The sequence below is a fragment of the Monopterus albus genome, unplaced genomic scaffold (genome assembly GCF_001952655.1).
Source record: "Monopterus albus unplaced genomic scaffold, M_albus_1.0 scaffold4.1, whole genome shotgun sequence".
In the NCBI taxonomy this organism is placed as follows: domain Eukaryota; kingdom Metazoa; phylum Chordata; class Actinopteri; order Synbranchiformes; family Synbranchidae; genus Monopterus; species Monopterus albus.
In genome coordinates this window covers 6,989,363-7,015,651 of record NW_018127884.1, presented here as the reverse complement: position 1 = coordinate 7,015,651, position 26,289 = coordinate 6,989,363, and the positions used below count along the sequence as shown (strand labels likewise).

The window sequence follows — 26,289 nt, the reverse complement described above, 5'->3', positions numbered from 1 at the left end:
CAGCCTTGCCTTAAATTCCTAGAACTGGTACAAGACAATGTTTTGTTTTTAATATGAAGCAACTGGTTTACCAAAATGCCTCCCTTTTCTTTTCTTAGACACTTTCAAGGTTAGGGAGTGTGAGACTGGATTTGCCTTTCAGAGCTTTGATAATTGTCACATCTACTGCTGCTACTATGAAATCAAATATGGAACAGGCCAGGGAACATAAAGGCTGGCATGTGTTTTGTTTCTGGATTTGTATTTGAAAAGAAGTTTGTCAGAGCATGAGGGAGAGAAGCTGTCTCTGGCAGCAGCAGGATCATGCGCTGCCTTCCTCTTAAGAAAGTGATATATATGAGGTCTTGTCAGACAGAGGGAGGGAGGCAAAGAATGGTTGCCTTGCGGGTTACATCTCTTTGTTGTGTAAATGGACGCTGGGCTTTTATTTGTCAGTACTTAACACATGGGCGCAGGTGCGGTTCTGTGACTCATAAGAGTACAATCAAGCAGTACAATGCTAGATGGGGAAAACTGTGACAGAGCATAGGATAAAATACAGCTTGTTCTTGTCACTCAGTACTGCTCAGAAGATAAAGCCTGGAGCTTGGAGGAATTATTCCAGTTAGTCTTTGATCCCATTTAAAAGAATAAATAGATGGCAACATTAAAAAAGGGCTGTAGGTCTCTTATAACCTGCTGACAGAGAAAGAAATAACATAAATCCAGTTTTCTGATAGGTGGTATATGAGCTGAAACACTGGCCTAAAGTTTTTAAAAGATGTCAGTGAAATAAAGAAGAAAAGAGAAAGACTGTGTTCGGTCCTGCTCCTCCCAGTGATCAAGAGTTCCAGTGTTGTCTACACCAGCACAAAACTGATGGGGTTGAGGTGCTTTTTCACGCGATGTGTGGAAAATGTTTGACTGGGAGGTTGTTTGACAGCCTTTAGGAGGATATTGGTATTGGATTAATATGGAGCACAGGTGATGTATGATGGCATGAGCTAGTGAAAGGTGTCAAGGAGCTACCTGTGGCCCTTAAAAATGTGTTTAGTGACTGTTGCAGAATGTGATTGCTGTATGTCTGAGGGTGGTTATCAGCCATGTTTGTGTTGCTGGCACCTATACTGGAAGTATTGAGGGTGGTGTTGAGGGGTGTAGGGGGGAGGCGCACCTGGAGTCAGAGCCACTTTGCTAGAGGCAGCTGTGTGAAGAGTCTGCAGCATACCTGTAAAGCATGAATGCAGCTGCAGATGCCACTGAAAGCTTTTGCTTGTGTAAGCAAGAGCGAGAGTCTCACCAGAGACCTGAATAGGTGCTTGATTTAAAAAAAAAAAAAAAAAAAACACACACACACAGTTACTTCCTATCATTATGTCTACTGCTGGGAATTTTCTTATTTATTTATTTCATTTTCAAATCCCCTTTCTCCTCCAGCTTGAATTCTCGCTCCTCAGTCTAAAAATAAATGTAGGAGTTTTTAAATCAGATGTGCAATGTAAGTTGCAAGTCCAAGCATGATGTGTGTGTGTACACTACATGATGGAGTTGAATCAAAATATTTACGGGTGCACATCCTCTGTGCATTTAGGTTTTGCCACTGCAGTGCACCAGGAAGTGAAGGCTATCTAGACAGGCCAGCTGGTGATTGCAAACATTTAAATGTTTATAGGGCTTTTTCATCTTATATACAGACACCCTCCTCTTTCAGCCACACACATGCTTACCTCTGTGGGTTGCTGGGCCTGTGCTTGTAGACATAGGATACTGCAGACGTGGCTGGAATTGTGTGTTTCATTTGCTTAATCGTACCTTAATTTAAGGATTGTTTAACCCAGTTTTTCAGCTTTGCTAAATACAGGAGTTTAATATTTAAAAAAGAAATTTTGATAACAAATTTTGGGTGTAACTGTGATAAACATAAAGTGCTCAAGCATGAAAGCTTTATCTTTTAATTTTTGTTACAGTGATCAGCTTGGCTGTAATTGGCTCCCTGTATTATTTGAAAGTATAAAATAAGCTCTGAGAGTGAAGGACAAAGTGTATTGTTAATATGCTGAGGGATGCTGATGGATAGCTGCGTGGACACCTGTCTGACAGGAGGACTAAAGCCAGAGAGAGAGCGGGTTTATAGCTAATGGGGGAAAAGTTGCATCTTGTAGGATATTTATGGGAAGCTACAAGGGCATAGTGTGTATGTGTGTATGCACACAGTTTGTTTGTGTAAATAGTTTTTTCTTTTTTCCCCTACAAACCCCTGTCAGAGGCACAGTGGCTTGATGTGACACTTCCTCTCTGGCTTTGTTGATGGTATGGCTGCAGGAGGAGAGAAAGAAAGTGGTGGGCTGAGATGGAGCTCCCCTCAGGGACTTTTGCAAGTGAGAATCCTGAGTGTGGATGACAAAAAAGATTGACATTTGCTTTTGACAGCTCACTCAGACACCCTTGTTTCTGAGAGATTTGTACCCTGCAAGCTGTAAGAAAGGAAGTGTGCTCTAGGCTCTGAATCTTAAGACCCAGGAATGTGCCTTGCAGTGCTGTCTGGTGCATGACATTCAAAGGATATATTTTCTCTCTTTATCTGTCTGTCTCTCACTTTCCATCTGGCTTTAACAGCTCAAAGACAAGAGATCATTATAATGTACTACAACAGTAACCTAATGTTCCTTTTGCTGAGAGAACAGCTCCTTTTAGTTTCTTCCTTTGAAATATAGCAGGATAGAACATGGACTGTGGATGAAATGCATCAGTAAAGCCCTAGGTAAACAGCCAGGATCACCCCAGGTCTTTGTTAGTCTCTAAGCAAATTAGATATAGGGGCCACCCAGCAGAATGTGTAGAGCTGTGCATTTTATATTTTTGCCTTTTGTTAATGTGATGTTGTAAACACACAAACAAATGCATTTAACATTGACACTGGGAGGGATCCATTATATAATGAAATTGACATGCATACGTTTTCTGTTACACCCTCCACATTTGAGTGATTTTTTAAATTTTATATTATTTTATTTTATTTTATATTTGTTAAGGAGTCGGGGCCTTGTACCAGCGTTCAGTGTGTACCACAAGCACAATGACCCAAGGCTGGTTAGCAGAGGACATCATGAGGTTAATAAGGCCAATACTGTTTGTGTGCCTGCAAGGAGTTCACACTCTGTGTGTGTTCTAGTCTGGATGTCATTAGCGGGCGTTCAGAGTGAAAGTGCAGTAAAACGCAACTCCTGCTGTGTTTTAACACAAGGGGCTGGTGAGGGATTTCAGGGAGTGTCACATAGGTGTGTATGATGTGGCCACCTTGTGACAAGTCGACATGACTGGCTTCACTCACATTTCCAGCCCCCAAGTTTCCATTTGTGTTTTGGTTAGCCATGCTGCCAACATAGCCTATGCTGCCTTAGCACAATTTCTACCACCAGTGTGTCGGCATTGATACATAAAAACACCTTTTAACATCCAGTAGCCTATATTAATAACTAACAAAAGCACATGGGGCGTCACTATGGTGCATTTGTAATTGTTGCCCAAATTTGAAAGTGAAAATCAATCAATGCTGATGATAACATGTTAAACAAAAGAGCACTCTTCCCGTGGGCATCCATGTTCTGACTGTCCCCTGTACGTGTTTGGTCAAGGCAGCACCTTTGCCTGATGATGTCACGATTCAGTGCAGTGAAAGTTGAACCAGAACCAACATGGGGCTGCATCGTTTTGCCAGAGCCCCCAAGCTGCTGGTGCCAGCTGTGTGGTGAATGCTATCCCCCATCAGAATGATCAGAGAGGGCTGCATTTTTTTCACACCTTTGAACCTCAGTCTTAGTCAGTCTGACAGTTTTTACACTTTTGAAAGCTACACTTACTGATGCTGAAAATAACATTTTACATCAGTGATTTGTTTACCGGTGATTTGAGAGTGTATGGAGTGTGGTGTCTTTTCTACATGTCCAAAAATTACAAGAGTTGCAGCGCGATTCGCTTGTGCTTAATTTGATCTGCAGAGAAAATTGCAAATCAGCTAAATGAGATGTGAAAATTGAGAATGAGATGGATGCTACCTGTATACATGAGGGCATTTTTGTGTTAGTTTTCTTACCAGTGTCGGTGCCAGAGTAACTTTTATTTTAATGTTGAATCAAATACGTAACTGGATGTGATGTGGAAGGGTCATTCATGCTGACAGTGACAGACCCACTGCAGCTCTAAACAGGTTTCACCCCGTTTCATGAAAACAAGGTCAGCCAGGACAGTGCTACCTGGTCAGCTCAAACTGATGTTAAAACCTGAGTGAATGTTCAATGTTTCTCTTTGTCTGCTGGATGTGTAAATAGTTTTTGTGGACACATGGGCGGCACATTGAAAGCCAGTGGTCCACATCTGTCATAGCACTATCACTGATGCAATGTTAAGACAACTTTAGAGTACAACACAACAAATCTTAGAGGCAATTAGATATAGTTAGTTAAGTAATTAAATTTCAAATCTGAACTCCAAACCACAGTGAAATGATGGTGAGAGTGTTATTTAAAGAAAAGAAAGAGCCAAACCAAACTGCAAGTGTTAAGCATTTGAGCTTTGTGTTACTGTCAGCTGTGTAAAGCTGACAAAATGTATGAGTCCGGTGTGTGCACGATCCCAGAAACTGTACACAAGCTTTCACAAAGCTCAGCACTTGTACACACTGGTTTCTGTGCAGACACAGGAAGTCAGTTTTTTGTTTTTTATTCATTAAAACGTTTACATTCTGTAATGCCTTTATTTTATATGCATGTAGAAGATTGGTGTGATGTGGTGAGTGATCTGTATGTATATAAATAGGTTATCTATCCAAAATGTGCTGTTTAATGTGGGTTAGCTTTTTGCAGTAGAAACATGGTTAAATGGAACTTAAGTGTGTATTAGAAAATGTATAATGTTTGTACTCCAAAATGTCAAGGTTGTGAGGTCTGGTTATGTATGTTATTTGCAGCTTGTGCACTGGCAGGGGGACAGTATTTTGGACTGTCCCCCGATCCCAGATAGTCAGCTCCCCAGAGATGGTCTCATCAGATGGCTGATTAGATAGACACTCTTGGTTTGACAGGGATGATGCTGAACAGTCACGGCTACCTCTGGGACCATGGGCTTTGTGTTTATCTTTGTTTGGGTTGCTGAAATTCACCATTGACATTAGAGGCTGTAGATAATGGAGCAGGCAAACAAGCCAGAGGCCTGACCTCTTTCATCTGCAAGGAGAACAAGGAGTTAAAAGGACAAAGAGCAAGAAAATAATGCACAGATTAAAGTCATTACTCAATTTCTGGCCTGTTGTGTAGGGCTTGCGTGAGTGTACAACATTAATGCAAACCTTGATTTCAGATTGCTGGCATGCTCAAGCACACAACTTGTCAACAATCCCTAAGGTAGCGTGTTTGTTATTTAGAGAGCATCTAAGCCAGGCGGCCGTGACCTGGAAAGTACATCACTGAACCACACGAAGCTCTGAGCTTCTTAGCTCCAGGACTCTGCTGTAGGTCAGAGGTTATGTGTATATGTGTTATGTGTGAGGGAGATAAATCACCAATGTTATGGTGATCATGCGTAACCATCCTGTTCACTCTAAGACATGTTGGTTGATCAGAGAATTATTAGAGCACTATCACAGAGTTAATTTCTGCATAGCTTCATGGCACACATGGACTTTACCAGAGCAGTGCTAGTGACTCTGAGGTGTTTCCAAATGGAACTGTTTGTAATTAAGGAATAAATTACGTATGCACATTTTTTAAAGATATACTGTAGGTGTTTGTTTACATTTTTGTTCCAGTGTTCATGTAAACATGGCGCATGCCACACACAAGCATAACATGAGAGCAGAGTTGTGATAAGTTGTGATGAATAAGGTTTGTCCGCACGCTGTCTCATTGTCATACAAAAGAGGTTGTTACAATTTGATAAAAGATCTGCTTGATAGAAAGCTGTAATTGTGTCAGCGACAGAAGACGAGAGAGTTTGTTCAAATATTGGGTGGTAGGAAAATGTGTTTAACTTGAGCAATATGTAATCATATTATTCAGAACTGTGATATTGTGCTGTCGTTGGGTCTTGAATCAACATGGTCACTGTGTTCCTACCACCTCTCTCCTTCAGTTTGTCATATCTCTCTTCTGACCTTATTTTCATTGTTCTGTTTATTCTAAAACAAAACCAGTCTGCTTGTGAGCATGAGAATGTGAACAAAGGGAGCTAATATTTTTAGGTTTCAAGGTTTTTAGTTTTCCAGTGCATGGTTTAGGACAGATGTCCAACAAATGTGTGTGGGGTTGTTTTGCTGCTGGAGAATGGATGTGGTTAACAGATTTACTACATAGATTTACAGCCTTTAGACTTGTAGAGCAGGTCTTAATAGCTGTTGTTTTAAGGCCACTGTGCCCAATTATTAATCTTTGTATACCCTGCTGATAACTTGTAAGCATGATTAAAAACAAATGCATGAAACTTATTCACCAAAGCAAATTTTAATGGACAGCAGTAGGAAACCTTTGCTGTCTAATGATTACTAACATACCATCTGTAATGCAATGCAATTTATATGACATTATTTTCTACATGTGGAATTTTGGCATCAGTGGTACAAATATTAAGTAAAGACAAAAACTAACAAAAATTCAAAGTTTACAACAACAACAAAAAAAACAAAGAAATGACAAGAGAAGAGATCAGAAAACAAAAAAATGCAAAAAAAAAAAAAAAATTTTATTGTATTTCCAGATGCACATGGTTACAGAATGGAAATACACAGATTAATTAGGTTAGTAAGTCATTTAAAAACATTTTAAACCTGATATTAACATGTAATTTCAAACACAGGCCCTGCATCACAGAATTTTCTTTTATTTTCTACTTAATGTTTTTAATTTGAGGGTGGACAAACTAATGGGTCAGGTCTGCTTCATAAGAGCTGTGGAATTTTAACCTAGCGCAAAGGCGATGTTGTGTTTAGCAGCTGTGGTTAACGTTCTCAGAATTTCAGATAGGTGGCAGTCAGGCAAGTTAATCTAAATTTCAGATTTATTAAAGTTTGTGGTGTCTCTTCTGTGTGGATCCAAACAAGCTTGGCACTCTCTTTGCATGGCTTCTCTAATGGGGAAGTGTCTCTTATCTGGATCTTTATAAAACTTTGTGACAGCTGTAGGTCACAGCCTCCTGGTGTAGGTGCTGAACAGTATCATCAGTGTGGACACAGGAAGAGAAAGAGAAAAGTACAATGTCTTGTGGCTCAGCTTAGAAAAATGTATTCACCTGAGCATGTTTTCCACCTGTCTGCGAACTTCCCAACAACCACTGACTGGCAATGTTTTGTAGCAACAACTTTAGTGTGTGATTTCATTGTTTCTCTGTGCTGCTGTTTCTTCCTCTTCTTCTTCTTCGTCTTCTTCCTTTTCTTCTTCTGGAAGACCTCTTGTTTCTATCAGAAACTTCTTTGTTTCTGTTTGCAGGGGTCAGAGATAAAGTCATAGAACTGCTGAAACTAAATGTGCCTGCACAACTATGGCTTAGAGGTTTAACGGCCTCACATTGTATTTCTGTTATACTCTTGACTTGTTGATGAAAATGCACTGGGGCTCCTTACAAACCAAAGAAGCCATTCTGGGGCTCCTCTGTAACTTATGGGTTAAGAGTGCAACGCCCGCCTGGGGACCTTTGCTGAATCTCCCTCCGCTCATTTCCTCTCTAGTGTCGGAAATAAAGACTTAAAAATGCTGTAAAATACTGTTTGCGTGGTAAAACTAGGCCAGTCTGCTCAGTTGACCTCTCACTGCTTGTGCACATATGTGGTTAGTCATTGCAACAGCATGCAAAATCTTTAGTCCACGTTTCTTGTTCTGTTAAACTCTGAAGATTAGGTGTCTTGTGTTAGAATGCTTTTCATTGGCCTCTCAAACAAATATGGTTGGTGCTTTGATTGTGAATATTAATGAAAAAATCAGCACCGTTAAGCTTTTCACAGAGTACTCACTACTAATTTGTATTATGTCTTTTGTTCAGTATGAGGCACATTTGAACATTGTTTTGGGTTAGCACTTCAAAACAGAACTTGTCATCATTCTTTTGTAAATTGTATTGGTGTAAAGGAATGGGGAAGTTAGTTTCTTTTTTCATCTGGGTGTTCTTCCTTTATAGCACTACCTAAAGCATTACTGTAGACCTTTTATCAAATGATGACATTGTTTAAGCTTAAGACAGATTGGTAAGAATACATTTTAGTTGAGATGGATCGTTTATAGAAACTAGTGCTGTCAATCTGTTACTTTACATTTAACTTGATGAATTCTCCAGGAACTCTGACTTATTAGTGTCTTAAAATCAGTCCATTCATGATACAACCAGAACTTTGGGAGTGTGGGGGTTTGACTCCCCAGTGCACCTCCACTCTTCGAGGCAGCCCTCCCTCATTAGAACCAGAGCTTCTTACAGGAAATAATCTTCTTCCCTGATGACATCATCTCTAAATCCATGTGTGAGGTGGGGTTAACGTCAGCCTGTGGATTCTCAACACCCAAACAAAGAAAAGTACCTTGTGACACCTTGAGTGTCTTTAGAGAGGGTAGTGTGAACAGGTGGGTGGAGGTGAGCCTTCATCCTCCAGAATGACACTGACTGTTTCTGACAATGTCAAGGCTGCGAACTCTGTGTCATTATCACTGATTCATGGAGTTCAATTAAATAAAACTTAAAATGCATAGGCACGCCGACGGTGTCTCCTGCAGAGCCGGCATTAAATTCAGTCAGCCAGCACTGGTATGATATGTGTGCATGATTGCCTATTTCTCCCTGCTTTCATGTGTTTGCTCACAACACTGCTCTGTCTGGACTTGTTTTAGACCCCTTCAAACACTTTTTGCATTTTCCTTAAAGCATCAACTTGAAACAGCGCCAGATATAAAGCAGTAACAGCATGTAGAGCCAGTGTTTTGGATGAGTTTAAAAGAGTTCCAGAGAAGAAAGGGGATAAATAATAACAGTACTAAAAGGAAAAGCGTAATAAAGGCCTAGTTTTCTTAGGGAAGTGGAAGCTTTCATCTTTCTATAACAGTAATGTTCTCAATGAGTCTACAGGCCTGTGTTTAGTCCAGGAAGCTGCGAGTGGTAGACATGAAAGGCTCCAGTCAGGCTGAGCAGACCGGGCTCTTGGTATCTATATCCTCTCCTCCTCTTCTTTCTTCTCCACTCCTTTGCTCTCCCCTCCCTCCCCCTTCTCCCACATGATAAAGGTAATGGGGAGCTGTGTGGCTTGCAGTGACAGTAAACCATGGTAAAATGGCAGTCGATGGTTTGCCCCCATACCCCCGTCCCCCGCCCTCCTCTCTGAGACCCCCGGGGTTTAGAAAACGAAGCATTATTTTCCCGTTCTGACGTCACGAGCCGGCTCCTTTGCAGCTGTTGCATGCTTTACAACTGTGTTTACGCACACCTCTCAGCTAAAGGTCTTGCTCTGCCAACACCAAAACTCTCCTATTCCATAATTATTTTCTCATTGCATGGATTTCAACAGGGCTTTTTTTCCTTACATGTTCAGCCTTCACTTTCTCTCACTAATGACTCCTGATTGGTGTGCGAGCGCTATGTGTGGGAACAGGTAAAGTGTTTTGCCAGATGGTTGTGTTCTTACAAAAGGCTGTAGACTTGTTTAATAATCACAAAGACAAAAAGACTAGACACTCGGGATTAAAATGTGTGGAAGAGAACAGGCTTCCCGCACTTATTTATGCACTCATTTGATTGCCTTTGAAGAATTACACATCCTGCCTAGAATGAGATTATTTTAGTTCCAGTTCATTGGGGTTCCCCTCCAGAAATCCACATTTTTTTATGCTTGGAATTAAACATTTTTTTCTCTCTTTCTAAATCCGCTCAGACATTTGTTTTCCGTCCCACCCACTTCCCTTTATCTTTTCTGTACCCACCTCCCCGTCGCCTCCCTTCCCCCTCGTTCTTTTCCTCTTTGCCTCAGCACTTAGAGGCTTAAGAGAGGGCTGTACCACATGAGCCACTCCCTTTTGACAGCCACCCCCTCCCCACAGTGTGCAATGGTACAATCCTACTTTGCATAAGTTTCCTCTGAGTGGGTCGTGTGTGGAGGCCAGTACTGAAAGAATTATTAGTCCCCTTTGAACGGGTTGGATGTATGTCTAGAGAGAAAGCTGGTGTGCTGCTGTGGTATACCTTTATCACTTAGATTGTTCAAGGTATAATGTATTGCGCCTATCCTGTCCCTGGAATGGGCAGTAACTCTTTAATGTATTACTACAATGGGAAATCGGTGAGTAGTCTCTTTGGGAATGTGTGTGTGTATTGTACAGAGAAGAGTTGAAAGAAGTGTGTGTGTGACTCTGAGTGACTGCAGGTCCCCAGTCTTTTTGTTCATCTGATTGTCCTTGTGTCTGTAACTTTTGTTTTCTATTAATCTTGAGATAAAAACATTCCCGTTCCAATGTGTGTGTGTGTGTGTGTGTGTGTATATATATGCATGTGCTGAGGCTCCTCTCTCTGATTTTCCATTACATCGATTAAAGCTGTGTGACAGTGCAGTCAAAATAATTCAGTTGAAATGTCTTAATAGTGTTATAAACTTATTTGAGCATGCTTTCTTATTCTACTATGTACCTCAGCTTTGAATAAACAAGTAAATATTTTTTAACAAGTTATTCCATCTCCATAAGTTTTTCTCTTGCACAGAATGACACGGTGCAGCAGAAATCGTTTTTAGCAGCCTTGAATTTATTTTTACTGGCTGGGGTTTTTAACTCTGAGACTGGCCTGAAATAATAACAAGTGGGAGTCTGGGAATGATTAAGGGAAAGAGGCTGCCTGTTGAGGTTAGACTTTCCTGTTTGCAGACTGAGCTCCAAGCACCAGTGTTGCTGTTAGTCCATATGTTTTTAATCACTTTGGCATTCTTGTCACCGCAGGGAGCCTAATGTGTTTTCTGAACTTCTCTGTAATGATCTCTTTGATTGTTGTCATTATGAAAAAGTTTTCTGTGCGAGTACTTTCTTTGTAAATACATTGTTGTGTGTGTGTGTGTGTGTGTGTGTGTGTGTGTGTGTGTGTGTGTGTGTGTGTATATACTGTGCTTGTTCTTGTGTTTTCTGAACTTCTCTGTAATGATCTCTTTGATTGTTGTCATTATGAAAAAGTTTTCTGTGCGAGTACTTTCTTTGTAAATACATTGTTGTGTGTGTGTGTGTGTGTGTGTGTGTGTGAATATACTGCATTTGGTCTTGAAGGAACTGAGTTTTCACTGTTGTTTTGAGTAAAGTTATAGGTGTAACGATCGACCGGGTGTCGCAAAAGGTTTTTAGGTGTTCTTCCTGTTTTTGGTAAGAAGCGTTCATAAAAACAGTCCAGTGGGCTGCTGAATCTCCTCAGGGACATAGTCTAACAATAGCCAAATGAGCTGTTTAGCACATTTCTGTTATCCTTAATAATGACCCTGTTATAAGCAAATTACACAGGCAGATTTCCACCTATCATTGCCTGAGCTATATTTGCTATTTATGTAAAGGATACATACATTTGAAGGAGAGCTAAAGGTTGTCTTTTCGTGATATTGTAATGAAACGGTTATTTTACTTAAGCTTGTGTTTCAGCTGTCGTCATAACCATTAGTGCATTTTCTTTCCACTGCATGAAAAATGACTTTGATCTATTTCATATGAAGTATTAAGAGGCTTGTGTTACAGATGGTGATGGGGAGAAAATTGATATCATGTGGTCAGAACAGGCAAACTTTATGATCAAAAGCACTTGTTAAATAACCAGCACAAATTCTTTTTTTCTGTTGTCCTTGCAAGGGTAAAGAAAGATGGTGCTTATCAACTCGATCCACATTAATTTGGTAAAATGCAGAGTTGCATAGCAGACTCACCATCTGGACCACTGGGAGAATTCACGGTGGGCCATTGGTTTGTAAGCTGGTGGTACCGAACAAATACAGATGGAGCAACTCACTGATCTTTCTTCTGTTGCTTGTTAGTGGGGAAAAAAACTGAAGCGAAAGTCCTGCAGTGTTGTTGGACCTTTTTCCTTGTTTGGAAATATTTGCCTCCACAAGTAAAAGATAAGATCTGATGATAAGATCAGAAAATAGTAAAAACACAAAGGAGACAATGTGTTCATATAGGTGGGGCATACCTGCTGTTGTTAGTTTTGTAGTGCAACAGGTTAAATTGTGCTTTCTAGATGCTTCATCACCAGAAGCTAATCCTTAGACCCCCCACATGTGTACATATGTTGCACATGCACTGAAGCATGCATGCTTGACTGCATGTGCTACACAAAGTCATTGTGGGGGTGGTGGTGTGCCTGTGTGTGTTGACCTACTGCGTAGACACTATGTATACAACACACATGTTGTGACTAGTTAATGAGGTTACATTGATGCCTAAACCAAACTTTTGCTCCATTAATGACGGAAGGTATTAATCTGCAGTGTGGTTGTTGCTCTATTTTCAGAGGACCTGACTCCCAGGAGGCTGCTCTGCTGTCAGAATGTGCACTTGGATAAAACATTTTACTGCTTTGCAACAAGAAGAAGAAAACATGCTGGGTTTTAAGTTACTTTTAAGAAAACTGGGGACATATCAAGTGTGTTTTGAATTCAGTAAAATGTTTAAGGTGACTAATGACATTAAAGGCAGATTACTAATAATAATATATTGATTATTAAAACATAAGTTAGAATGTAAAATAGATTCTCCTTTATTGTTTTGTATATGCTCATGATGTGTTTTCCACCTGTGGTTACATGTTAACTTGCGTTGTAGTATGTAGTCATATAAGGTATTATTGGCTTGCCTTACTAATAGGTTTTTAGCATAATAAGACAATACGTAGTACTAATTCTACCAAATAAGTGTGAACAGTTTCTTTCAGGCTTATAGGAAACTTTTGCATCTCCTTAAAATATTCCTCATGTCAAACTAGCTTCGTCTGTCCAAACACTGTGCCAGTGAAAGATGGTTTCTGCGGGACTGTAGGTTTAATGTTTTATGCTGGAAAATACCGAGCCTTTTATTTTCCTGAAATCGCTGGCAGGTATCACACAACAGTGTTGAATAACGCCCCGCCAAGCCGGCCCGAGCTGAGCAGTGGTTTGAAGAGGTATTGGGTCTGTTGTGCATGTTAAGCCTTATGAGTGTGTAAAATCTGGACTTCAACCAGAAAGCCCCAGAGATATGGTTTGATTCCAACTAATGATGCACAGCAGAAAAACAGGACACGCCATTAAGAGTGTGTTTGAATCCTTCTCCTCCAGCTTCTTGGCCGTTCGCCTTATTTTTCCTTTTATTTATTTTTTATTCCCTTTCCCTTCCTGTTACTATGTTTTACCCTTAGTGTTTTCCGACAGATTGTATGTTGACATTTAATATTTAGATCAGTGTGACATGAACTTCAAAGGCAGGTCCCACAGTCTTGGAGATGTGGTGGAAGGTGTGCAGGATATATTCACTTCTCAGCTGAGGCAGAGAACTGTTGAAAGACAAGGTCAAGCTACCTTATCTTTTATGTGAAGCAAGGAATTATTCACCAACAGCTCAAAATGTTCTGTTGTTACCTTAAATCACAAGTCTTCACAGTGTATCATTCACTTACTGGGACGTAAAATTATCCCTCATCATGAAACTTACGCCTCTTCGTTCTCCTGTTGTTTGTACTTACACAAACAGCAGCTGTCAAGTCATCGCCACAGATTTGTCGCAGTGATGTTCTTTGTGCTTTAATCCTATAAACATTTTTTGCAGTATCTTAGATTTTTCCTGATGGCCTGATAATTCTTTAAAAGCTTTATATATAAGCTTACTGAATGTTATACACCACAAGTTACACAATCCAAAACAGAATTCACAGTCCAAGGTATATATATATTTTTTTATCTTACTGAGCCTCAGTTTATGATGTGTGAACACTGGTGAAAGACAGGGAACAGAAGGGAAGATATTTCTTTAATAACAAATACCCACTGATGCTCAAATAACTGGTGTAGGTCTGTGCTGGTGTGCTGATCCATGTGAGTGACAGCTTTTAATTAATGGCCTTGTAAAAGGAAACCCAGACGGGCCTTCTCTTGCATAGGCCAGTGGAATGAGGCACCCAGTGTTTGGGATGGTTTATTAATGCTTTGACTGGTTACCCCAGTGTAAAAAAGGACAATTAGCATTATCTGCTGCCATATGCTGCCCATTGAGTGTCTGACAGAGGCAAAAGACAAAAGCCTGGGCGGCTGCACGAGGCTAACCTGAGATCTCCACGGAACTTCTATCAACCCTGGTCACATGTGTAAGCCAGAAGACCCATGAGAGCTCCACCCCTCCCAAAGCACTTTAATTACATACCCAGACAACAACACGCTGGAGTCCTGCTTACTCAGCAAAACCCAACAGCCCTGAGTCCCCCTTAAGCTACGCTCTGCATTGATATCATGTTCACGTGTGTGAGCGAGTGATTGAATCGAATTTAGAAACTTGGGTTAAGCATTAAGTAGTAAACAGCCTTTCTGGCCATCATCACATCTGCAAGCATTACAGACCGGTGTTTGAGGAATGAGCTGTCTTAATGCCAACACCTGATTGCGATGTAAGGCTGTAAAAAGAGCGATTTATCTTGCAGAGTATGGGACACGAGCTGGAAATGTGCAGGTGGAACCTAGCTGGCAGGTCTGGCTCTGATTAGTGTTACATGATGGTGGAGTCATCCAGTCCTGTCTGTGGGAGGGAGAATTTGTTCAAACCTCTCCCATCTTCCCTTCCTGGCGCTCTTTCTCACTCACTCAGCCCCTCTCTCATCATCTGGAGTGGATGAAGTCAGAGACCACATCACTGGTGCTTGGCCTCCACTGTCTTTGATCCTCTAGCCTAGCTTGGCACACACACAGCTGTACAACAGCATGCCCATTGTGCTTCTCCTGTCACTCTACCACCAGCTCGCAGGTACAAATATAAAGAAAGCAAAGCAGGCTGCTTTTGTACCACTTATTTGATTTCTGTCTCACTGGGAATGCTGTAATTTGCCAGACATTTAGTCGGTGCATGTAAGCGGGTATCATTATACTTCCATTAGAAGCCGAGTTGATCTGAAATGCAAATACCCCTGATAATCCACTCCTCCCTTCATGAGCTTGATTGCTTGCCAGTCATTAAAGTGAGTGCGTGTGTTTGTGGTTTTAGGGCTATATCTACAGTACATGTGTTTTTACTTGTGCGTGTTTATATGCGTGTGCTATCACATAGTTGTATGTACCCAAATTCTTAATTGTGATTATACTTTGCATTTGTGTGTGAAGTGTTTACTTCATAGGATTTGTGATAAGAAAGCTGACAGTTTTCATATGTGTCAGTGTCTTCATACTCGACAATACTGTGTGGCAGCAGCTGAACAGATCTCACAGTACTTTTGCTGTATGGTGGGCCATAGTAATAACATTTATGTTCTCCTGGCAGGTGTATGCACCGTCTCCAAACTCAGAAGACTTCAACAGAGACTCACCTTCTTACCCTTCTCCCAAACCTTCCGGCAGTATGTTTGCAAGCACTTTCTTTGGTAAGTTCAAAATCAAGTTACCTTGTTGACTTTGCAGTTCTTGAGTTTCCTAAAAGAACTATCCAGTGTTCAGGTGAATAGAATTTAGCATAATATTTTTAATCCTAATGTCCTCTTATATAACAGGTTTCAAAGTTATATTCTCTTTGTTTTGTTTTCAAGTAGAGTGCAAAATATGTGTTTTACTGACTAGCTTGTTTTTTTTTTTTTATTTGCTTTTTTTCTTTCAGGAGCATAGTTGATTAATTCACCATGCTTTGTCATTTGTAGCAATCAATGACATACCAAGGCTAAAATACTGTATAAAACTACTGTCAGTGCTGTTTTTTTGATGTTGCCATAGAGATTCAATTGTTTCAGCAGTATTTGTTAATATTAAGTCTGTGCTCAGTCTTTTTTCCATGTGACTGAGTCCCAGATTTAGACTGAAAAGCAGACTTTGTTGATTTTAGCTTTGTTATCTCAGCTGTCTTTGGGACAAGATTCACGTTTCACTCCCAAAAGCATAAATATAAAGTACTTGGATTGATCCCAAGTTATAAGGTTAAGGTTGGAAGTCAGCTGCTGCCTGGCATCATGTCAAACTGAACTACCCGTGCCCCTCAATTCTAGTCTATATTATATACTAAAAGGATTCATTTGTTATTATTGTTAGATGGTACCCACAGTTCATCTGACCCGTGGAACTCATCCAATGGGATCAATCAGCCTGGCTATGGGGGAATGCTTGCAGGATCATCTTCTCACATGCCACAGTCAGGAAACTACAGCAGCCTGCACACACACGACCGTTTGGTAAGCAGCACTGCTCTCCTAACTCTAGGTGATAAATGATTGTTAGTAACTTTGTTTTACTGTCACACTTGCATAAGAGATCCAGTGGCAGCATTACAGCCCTGCACCCCCTCAGCACAGCCTCTATAGTTGAAATGGGTGTGTGCATCTTAAATTGTTGTCTGCTTAATATGAGTAAGGACATCGCTGACCCTCTTTGTGTTGGCGTTTGATCTGGTCTGGTCTGCCTGCCTGCTTCAGCTGGTTGGGCATCACAGGGCGCCTGCAGATGCTGCCTATTTATCTCTGTCCCTCCCCCTAGTAACTTTTGCATCATCATAGACTTGGAGATGTCAAAGGAGAATTTAAAATTCATAGGATAAGTAAGCTCTTTCTTTCTCTCACACACATTCATTCACATTTGTGACTGAAAATAAAGCCTTTATGTTTTTTATCTTCCAGAATTATCCCGCACACTCAGTATCTCCAGATGTCAATGCCAGTCTTCCTCCAATGTCCAGCTTCCACCGAAGCAGCACCAGCACTTCACCATTTGTCACCGCAGCGCACACCCCATCCGTCAATACAGCCGATGTGGTCATGGGTATGTTGGCATGTTAACAGTTCTGCTGCCTGTTCAGAATGACACTTCAATGGTTCTCAATGTAATTACTGCTGAACATCCATTCTGTAAACTGTAGTGAGTCGGACAGGTGCTTTGTGTACCATGACCGCTTTTCATTTGTCTGACTTTGCTATTACAAAGCTGCACTCTGTGCTTTCTTAGCTGCTGCAAATCGGGGGAACGCCACTGGAAGCTCACAGACTGGAGATGCACTAGGCAAAGCTTTAGCCTCGGTGAGTTATAACCCCACTTTTAACTTGGAGTACGGTTTATTGCATCATGCATTCCTGATTAAAGTGAACTACAATAAAAGGGCAAATTCACTCCCTGCAAAAGAAAATGTTATTATTTTCTGGATAGCATCAGTGTGGCTTAAGCTTTTGCTCTCAGCTGCACAGATGACTGTGTGTGTCTCTTCAAGTCTGACCTCTCCTCAGGGTGTGAAACTCATTTCTGTGCACACATATTCTGAACAAATTGTGACTTTTCTGCAAATCTAAATAGAATTATGGTCCATTTCTGTCTCTAAGAAGGTGACCTCAGTAATCACGCAGGGAATTAAGTGCTATACTGGATGCTGATTAAAAAAGCCCAGAGGACATGTTTGTAGTTGTTTTGGGCCTACGCCTGGATAATTGTGGGCTTAAACTAAGTGTATTCAAGAAAGAGAATTGTACAATAAAATGACTCCTAAAGCCAGTGGATTACACTTTGTAAAAGCAGCCATGGGTGTCTGCGATGTCTTGTAATGTTTCGTATAAAGTATTTGTTCCTCTGTAGCTCACAGAAGAAATACTGTATCTCTTCCCTGTGGTTGTACACACATCGACTCATAGATTGAATATAAGTTATGAAAGATTGTGTCTTGTGTAAAGCTCCACTGAAGCTCTGTCACAAAGTAAAAGAGAAACCTTTTCAAACATGGAAACAAGAATCGTTTCTCCCATGAACACATCAAGCAAGACAGAATGGCAGAAGGTAGCTTTATTCAGTTTTTGACTTTCGCCAAGAGGTGAATTGAATATAATTAAATGTAAGGAGAGAATGAGAGAATATGTTGCAGAAACTGTATTTGCTATTTCCATTTATCTGATTGGGCCTTTGTCTTAAATTATGCTTTTGATTTTGTAAATCTCAACCTTATTACTTCAGTAAAATGAAAACTGCTGTTTAATATAGTGCATGCACATGATATGTGCATTAACATGTTGATATTAGTTTTAATTTCACATGTTCTAGCACAAACTCTACATTTAGGAGGAGTATTTCTGACTAGTGTGAATCCAAAATATGAGATTTTAGGGATGGTAATAACTAATTAAGTCCTTTATATTTGCAGACTCAATTCTATTAGCATGACAAAGCTGGAGTGTAATGGACACGGTTGGACTGGGGTGGGGGTGGGTGGATGGAGCAGGGGGCACTGGGGAGTTTATAACTGCTGTGGCTCAACTCCACGGGCCGCCCTTTGTGAAGCTTTTGTTCTCCGCCCTTTTAAATTGGCTGTGCTTGTTGGCCCCATGCCGCCTGCGGGAGCGTAACTGATGATGAGGCGGGGCTTCATTTATTCCAGTAAAATGAGCCATGTTTCACTGTGAATGCAGCGTTAGTAGCCAGTGAGTGAAAGAATAGAAAGTCATATATTGTCAGGTCAGAAGTCACAGTTAAGAACAACTTGCTTTATGAGAAACTAAGAAATATTTTGTATTTTGTTTTGCCTCACTGGTTCCCGGCCCAGTAATGACCCACCGTTGGTCCTCTTTAGTTTTTGAATGAATTGCTCATCTGAGAGTGAAAATGCTGAACAGAGAGAAACACTGAGAGTGTAGAAAAAACAAATAGTCATTCCTCCTTTTAGACAAGGACCAATCCCTCCTCCCCCACACTCAGTGACACACTTCAGTAAAATCTATGGCCTCAAACTCTAACTAAAGCCCAGAGATCAAGATTGAATAAGGAGGTTATTAATAACGAGTGCATTCTGTCTTCCCCAGTGAAGTCCAAATGGTTTCCTGCGAGCTCTGTTTGACCTAAACTCAGAGGAGAAATCTCTGTGGATCCGGTTTTTTTCCTCTGCTAATTATTCGGGATCCACCCATAATATTCGGAGGTATCTGAGACATGTTCCATTACAGCTCAGTATCCTATTAAAGGGAAGAAATCAGGGACGTGTTTGTGCTTTAATCCAGCATTTGTTTAAACAAATGAAATCTCAGTGGAAGTTCTGAAGGCGTAATCTCCTCATTCCATTGTGATTGACATGCCATCCTAAAACTCGGTGTAACCTAACAGAGGGGGCAATGACACAGTAACATTCCTGTGGTTTGTCTTTTATCATAGCAATAAATCTGAAGTAACACTGATTCATTTGTGGCATTATGCAGAAAATCAAAGCATTTGCCCTAGTTGTGGTCCTCACTGAGACTACAAAGTTTAGCGAGATACAAAAATAAACAACAGTTTAATACTTCTAGATTTTGATATATGGTTCACAACGCAATCTGGCTGCAGGCTGAAATACCCATGAGGTTTTCTGGTGTTGGCTTAACGGGGTTTCCAGGTTGGGCGTCTGCACTTCTTCAAGCCACAGTGGAATAATAACTGGAGTGATTCGTACAGGCATTATGTTTTCATACAAGTGGAAAATAAGCAGCGCTTCTTTAAAACTGCAAGTTTTTTTTAAAAGTTTCTCATATCTTCTAATTCAATTTGAGCCAGTACAATACTGACTTCTCAGCTGCAGGGCATTTTCAGATTGTGACCTTCATTCAATCTGTTACACGTGAGTGTGTGCTCATTTAATCATTGGAATTATTTGTTTATATTTTGGTGCAGTTCTGTGTTGGGTGAAATTCATGTTCTGAATTTGTTTGATCAGTGAATTTGAATCTCAGCTAGGGCTATCACAAGATCATATTTGCACTATATGCTTATCGTAGCGAAAAACATTCTAGATAGCAATTTTATCATGATATCTACTGCATTTGAAAGAGCAGGAAGGTAGAGAGAGAGTATGTAACCATAACTTTACTTTTAGGCACTTGTTTGGGATTCCTTTATCAGGAACTTGTTGTCTTCATGTGATTGCATATTTTAGAGCAACAATTTTTATCACTGTTTTAATCCTCAGCCTCTCAGGTGCAGGTAGAGTGCCCTTCTCTCAGCTTTCATTTCCTCTGACATGGTGACATGGTAGCCACACATACTGGTAGTAGCTGCCTAGCCAGCTACTACCAGTATAGTTGTTTTTGGTGGCCTGTTTTCATTTTAGTTTTAGTCTAGTCTTTGTGTGAAGCTGTCATTTTAGTTTTTATTAGTTTTAGTCAATTCATACTCTTTTTAGTCTAGTCTAGTTTTAGTCGATGAAAACTGATGACATTTTAGTCTAGTTTTAGTCAATGAAAATTGTATTTTAGTCTCTTTTTAGTAATGCAATTCTATTTAACCCAGTCTATAGAGTATAAGTACCTAGTAGTATAGATGAAACCAAACGTTTCTTTTAGTCAAACCCATTTCAAACAAGGTTATCTTATTATATTATTGTTACCTTATAGCCTCAGGAGTACATCCAATACACATTTTGTGTGATTTTGTGGCCACATTTCTCCCCATCTTTTTCCACAACAAATTTCGTTTTCTTTTCCACTTCTATGTAATTAAAGTTTTTCCAAATGTCGTTTCTTCTTTTTCTCCCAATGGCGAACTCCGTCTGGCCGGCCATCGATCCCTTTCTCTGTGTCAGACTTAACTTTGTTTGTTGTCGTCTTCTCAATAATTCCGCGAGTGGTGGTTGAGGAAGTGATGCCGCCTGCGTCTGCGCCTGCGTCTGCGTCTGCACCTGCGCAGTGCGACGCGTCTGATGCGGCCCCTGAAGCGAGACACAGGAAACAGAAATACTGCAAAATAATAATAATAACACGACTAAACTAGACGAAATAACGTTATAACATTTCGTCTCGTTTTTTATCATCAACAATATTGCATTATATATTTAATTATAGTCATCGTCACATGACCAGCATTTTCGTTGCGTCTTGTCTCGTTTTTGTCACGCGATAAAGGTTTGTTGACGACGTCATTTAGTCATAATTTTCGTTGCCGAAAGCAACACTACTGTGCAGTGGTCCTCTTGTTTCCACGTTGGCTGGCAACCAGCATTAAGGTGCAATCCCTACTTAGTTGGAGTGTGAACCAGATAGTTACTGACTAGTTACAGATAGTTACTGACAATATTTCAGTTTATAAAATATCACCATTATTGTCAACACCCCTACTCTTGTCATTAGCCTTGGAAATCTTAAAAAGTGAAGTTGCATTTACTTGGCTGATTTCAGTTTTTGTATAGTCTGGAAGCATGAAAAGCATCGGCATGCCAACAGAAGTGTGTTTAATTGCTCCTTAATTCTGTGTCAGTGCAGTATACAAACAGATTGACACACAAACAGCTAAAACTGTCATAAGATAATATTTTGTGTATGGTTTCTATATTAAAAGAGCAGAGCAGCATGAACAGAACACAAAAACTAGTAAAAATAAAAAATTATCCAGCTCTTCTTTTTTCTTCTTCAGGAAATTTAGAGAAACTCGGGACAATAAATGGCAGTGTTGTAGTAGTTTGTGTTACATGTGCAACTTTTAAACATTTTACTCTTGCATTGAAAATTATAGTTGCTCTGAATTAAAATTGGTCTAAAATTGGTGAATGTATTTAATAGTTAAGATTTCAGTGCCCTGATTCAGCAATATTACTTAATTTAAAGAGCAGTTCAGATCGTCTTAATCTTCTTCCACAGTCTTCTGACTTACACTAGTGGATACAGAGCAAGACAGACACAAGACATCAAAGTGAATATTGTTTATGATTCATTTTGTTATGGCCGTGCTCTGGGCTTAGATGCCTGTAAACATCTCATCTATATGCACTGAGCATTTTCATGACAACCCTGGTAATAAAATCCCCATAAATGATGTTTTGGCATGAAGACAGCTGTTGAAAAGAAAAGAAAACAGCAGTATAAATTTTAGTTTAGGGATGCTAATGGTGCACTGATGATGAATCGTGTTCTCTTCCTCTCTGCTTCCACAGATTTACTCACCTGACCACACTAGCAGTAGTTTTCCATCCAACCCTTCAACACCTGTGGGTTCTCCTTCACCTCTGACAGCCACAGCAGGTGCTGCCTCAGCAGGTACTGTGGTGACTGCTGCTGGCACCCCATCTGGAAGGCCAGGTACAGCACCGCTGTTTGGATTTTAATCTCATACACACGTCCCATACACATAGATTAGATACCAGCTGTAGAATGAAAACTTTACTCCTCTGAAACAACTTTCTAAAGGCTTTTTCACCAGTAAAAAGCATGAATCAGATTGTGTAAGAATTAGGCCTTGACCTGGAATAACCAGGCTAATTAGGAGGCTTTTATGAATATGACTTTAATTAATGTAATTACTTCTACTAGGTGCTGCTATAGTTTGATTAATTAAAGCCTAAGTAGAGTGAAGTGTGAAAAGGTTTCCTAAAACATAATTTAATACTCTTATCTGTGCCAGGGCAGTAAGTACAATTTTTACATTAATCGGTTTTAAAACAAAGCTTAGTTTAGTCCTGGATAAGGCTGCACATTTATGGAAGCAACAGTTATGACAAGTATTTGAAATTATACAGGGAAAAAAATTATTAAATGTATTTTTTCTGGAACCCTTACAAAAACATTAGTCTCAAGCAAATGGAAGATAATCTTTTATTTAGCCAGATTTGGCTACTAGCCACATCCTCTCGACAGTCTCTGAGCACACAAAGATGTGAGTTGTACTAAAGACATGCAAATTTATTGCCATTTTTAACAATACAACTGCACCTTAAACAGTACGTGACTTGCTGGTCTAGTATCCACAACATGGCTGCTCCACATTGACTCCCAACGATATCACTGACTAGGCTCTGAGCGTTTTAGGAGGGTCTTTGTTCATGTTCACAAATTTAGATCTAGTGGACAAGTGCTTTTGGAATAACATTTAAGTTTTGCTTTAGACTGTGCTTTTTTTTTTAAGTGATGAAAAGATTTATTGGAATCACAGGGTAAATGAAAAAGACTGGGCCTGTGTTTTTTTGGGTGCAAAAAGATTTGCCAGCACAGTAAAAGACTTTGAAGTGGGTCTTGAATTGCACTAATAAAAAGCTTTTCATATTGTCTTTTTTTGTGAAACTGTTGGCCACAATTTAAACTGCTTATAATATTGGATTATGGCACTTGCTTACTTTGTAATAAGACACAATTTACGGGGTTGATTTAATGTTACATAATCCTTTTTTCCATTTAAGTCCTTTGTTTGTGTTTTTATGTCCGCTTTTCTGAGGACAGACAGACAAACCTGTATTTATATTGTGCAACAAATACAGAGAACATGTAAAGGATTCTATTTGTGTGTGTCTTTGAAGAATATGGATTGTTGACATGTTGACAGGAACGAGAGTAATAGAAAGTGAATGAGGGGAGTCAGTAAGGGAAAGCCCAGCGTGTTGTTTTACCAGGCAGTTGTGTCATGTGTGGTAATGGAGTGGTGACAGCTGTCTCTACGTATGCCCCCCCTCGTCCTCAGCTGCTGCCCTGCCCCATGGACAGCTGTTCCCCCCAACACACACACACAGACCAGGCTGCAAAAGGCCTCATTTATCTGCCAGTGGGTGAAAGAGGGTGGCTGTGACTCAGCTGATGAGGACTCTGACAGCCTTACCCAGGGAGATCCCCCTCCTGACCTATTTACAGTGTGGCATACTGCTTTATGGGTTTTTTGTTTTGTTTTGTTTTGTTTTTTCAGTTTTATCAAGAAAACATTTGTGTTTGTTTTTATTAATGGAATTTGTTTTATATAGAAGAAATTTAAAACTACTAGAAAATGAGAGTTGGAAATAGATATGGTTTCACTAATTATTCTCCCTTATTATGCTTCTGGGGTTAGAAAAAAGAGCGATTGGCACAAAATTTGGCTCGCTGTTAATGTTAGCCACTAAATCCATTCATCACTGGGATTACACCAATATACAGCACATTACTCAAGACTGGTTTGTTCAATTAGCCGTCGCTGGTCCTCGTGGGGACCAGAACCCCAGGCTAATTTTTCACAGCCGCCAGCCAGCAGAGGCTCATGTGGAGTTCCTGTCTCATTCACCTGGGAAAAAAGTGAGGCAAAACAGGAGATTCTTCATTTCCTCCTCCAGAGTCACATTTAATAGTCTGTTAATTAAAGTCTTCTTTTTCCAGTGCTCTGTGCGTAAAGAAACATGAAGACCATGGATGTTTAGTGGGACAATCCATCGAAAAGAATTAATGGAAAAACTTTTTTAGTTTCCTGAGTTTAAGCGATGTGTAATTTGTGTGTGTGTGTGTGTGTGTGTGTGTGTGTGTGTGTGTGTGTGTGTGTGTGTGTGTGTGTGTGTGTGTAATTTACATTTGCTGTCTCACTTTCCACCCTGTCACACTTTGCTTTTGAATCATACTGTTGCACTCAGTGAATTGGTGTGAATGTGATCTGACCACATAGGCCTTGATTTGTCAAAACACTGAACAATTAGGAGTAAAATAGTGCTTCAGTCTACTCACAGATGAGGCCATGAATGCCATTCTGCACTTTGTAGCTTTAAAATTACTATTTAAGTTAGCATTCCCCAGACCCCACCGCTATAGACAATTCCTTTGATCCTGGTCTGTCTTGCTAGTATAATAAGCAGAGAACAGGACCCAAAATAAGATTTTAGAATCATACTAAATGATAAATAACCAAAGCAAAGTCTCGATCTGTAGACTGTTACAGCGGAGTCTATTTACCAGAATGTAGGCTGGAGTTGGCTTCCTTTCACCTTAATAGACACCAGAAGAGCACTGAGAGCCCTGAGCGGAGACCTCCTATCCTGTAAATAACCTGGAAAGGTTCATTGTTGTCTAAGTCCATTAAGCTTATTTAATTGGATAATGCATTGCCTCCTGTTGCACATGGCAGGCAGGTTACCTGGATGATTGTGCTTTAGAAAATGGAAAGAAAGAAATATTGTACTAGAGGTGGAAATGTGATGAACAGATGTGGATTCCTTTAACTTTGCTCTAATTTACACCAGAGCAGATGCTTGATTTGTTTTCCTGTACTGGCCTGTAGTTTAACATTTTGGCTTAAATAAAGCTCCAGAATCCAGTGTGACCTTCCAATCGAAAATGAAATGTAATCTCTAGTGCAGGATATTTTAAATTTCTTCATATTGTGATTATGTGATTAAAATGCATGATTTTTCATTTAGATTGGAAAGAGAAAACGTGCCAAAATTGATTTAGTTTTATGGGACATGCGAATATTAGAATAAAAGAAACAACAGCGCGCTGATGTTTCCAGATGTGAATCCTATAAAAGACAAACTGCACTACCACTTCATCACTAAATACTCTAGGCAAAAAAACAAGATAACTGAGCAGTACTAGTTAATGTAGTCAAAGAGTAGGAGCTCAACTGAACCCAGGCGCTTGGCATCTTTTCTTCATCAAAAACCCTGATTAAAGCAACATGCCAAAACACTTATCAACCACACTGTGTTTTTGACCACTCTGTGTTGTTGAGAGACTCAAAGTTTCCAGGGAAAAGGAAGTGTGAAGGAAAACTAGTGTTAAAAATCAGACTTGTCACTGCTCACATTGTTTTCCAGCCTCTCATAGCTGTGCTTATTAATGCGCAGATGCAGCGTACATTTCATGGTAGAAGTGGGCGTTAGACAAACTCTCCACTGGCTCATGTGTCAGGATGCAGTCCAGCCATCAGGAAGTGATGCAGTTGAGTCCTAAAAGATAAAAATATCTCACACAGAACAACAAGAAGCCAGAAAATCAGGATGTCAGTGTGTTATGACTGTGTGCCAGTGTGTGTATCAGTTAGCGTTTCTATTGGCGCACCCACTGGAGAAGCTATCAGCTATGTTGTATGTAACTGAATCAGAGGATTACTAATGTTGACCTCTGCTACATCTCTTTCTCCCTGACCAGGTGCCAACCAGTGGCCCCGCACTGGTGGACAGACCCCCTCCTCTCCAAATTATGAGAATTCCCTTCACTCACTGGTAAGCTCCCTGTCTGCACTGGATATGATGGGTGCTCACTTTAGATAAGCTGCTCAAGAAGGACTGAGCTAGCATTACAGGGAGATTCCTCTCTGACAAATGTTTTGCTGAGGTGGGGGTAGAGGGATAACCACACTGAACAATACCTGTCCCTTGGGGCATGCCATCTGTCCTCTCCTCTGCGGACCAGGCCGGGAATGACATTTGGGGGATGGGTTTAGTTAAAGGGGCT

The 26,289-nt window shown here is 40.3% G+C and overlaps 1 protein-coding gene across 10 annotated transcripts in view; it reads left to right on the top strand.

The window, feature by feature from the left end:
* Positions 1 to 26,289, top strand: part of tcf12 (transcription factor 12) — a 79,865-nt gene that overhangs the window by 43,465 nt on the left and 10,111 nt on the right. For 8 of the 10 annotated variants that reach the window (XM_020610435.1, XM_020610387.1, XM_020610378.1 and 5 more), the window contains 6 exons: positions 15,459 to 15,558; positions 16,214 to 16,353; positions 16,795 to 16,936; positions 17,120 to 17,190; positions 22,044 to 22,188; positions 25,984 to 26,057. In XM_020610435.1, the coding sequence (XP_020466091.1) occupies positions 15,459 to 15,558; positions 16,214 to 16,353; positions 16,795 to 16,936; positions 17,120 to 17,190; positions 22,044 to 22,188; positions 25,984 to 26,057 (672 nt within the window). Of the gene's footprint in view, positions 1 to 10,070; positions 10,280 to 15,458; positions 15,559 to 16,213; positions 16,354 to 16,794; positions 16,937 to 17,119; positions 17,191 to 22,043; positions 22,189 to 25,983; positions 26,058 to 26,289 lie in introns of those variants that run through there. The other 2 variants (XM_020610444.1, XM_020610454.1) reach the window with 2 other exon arrangements.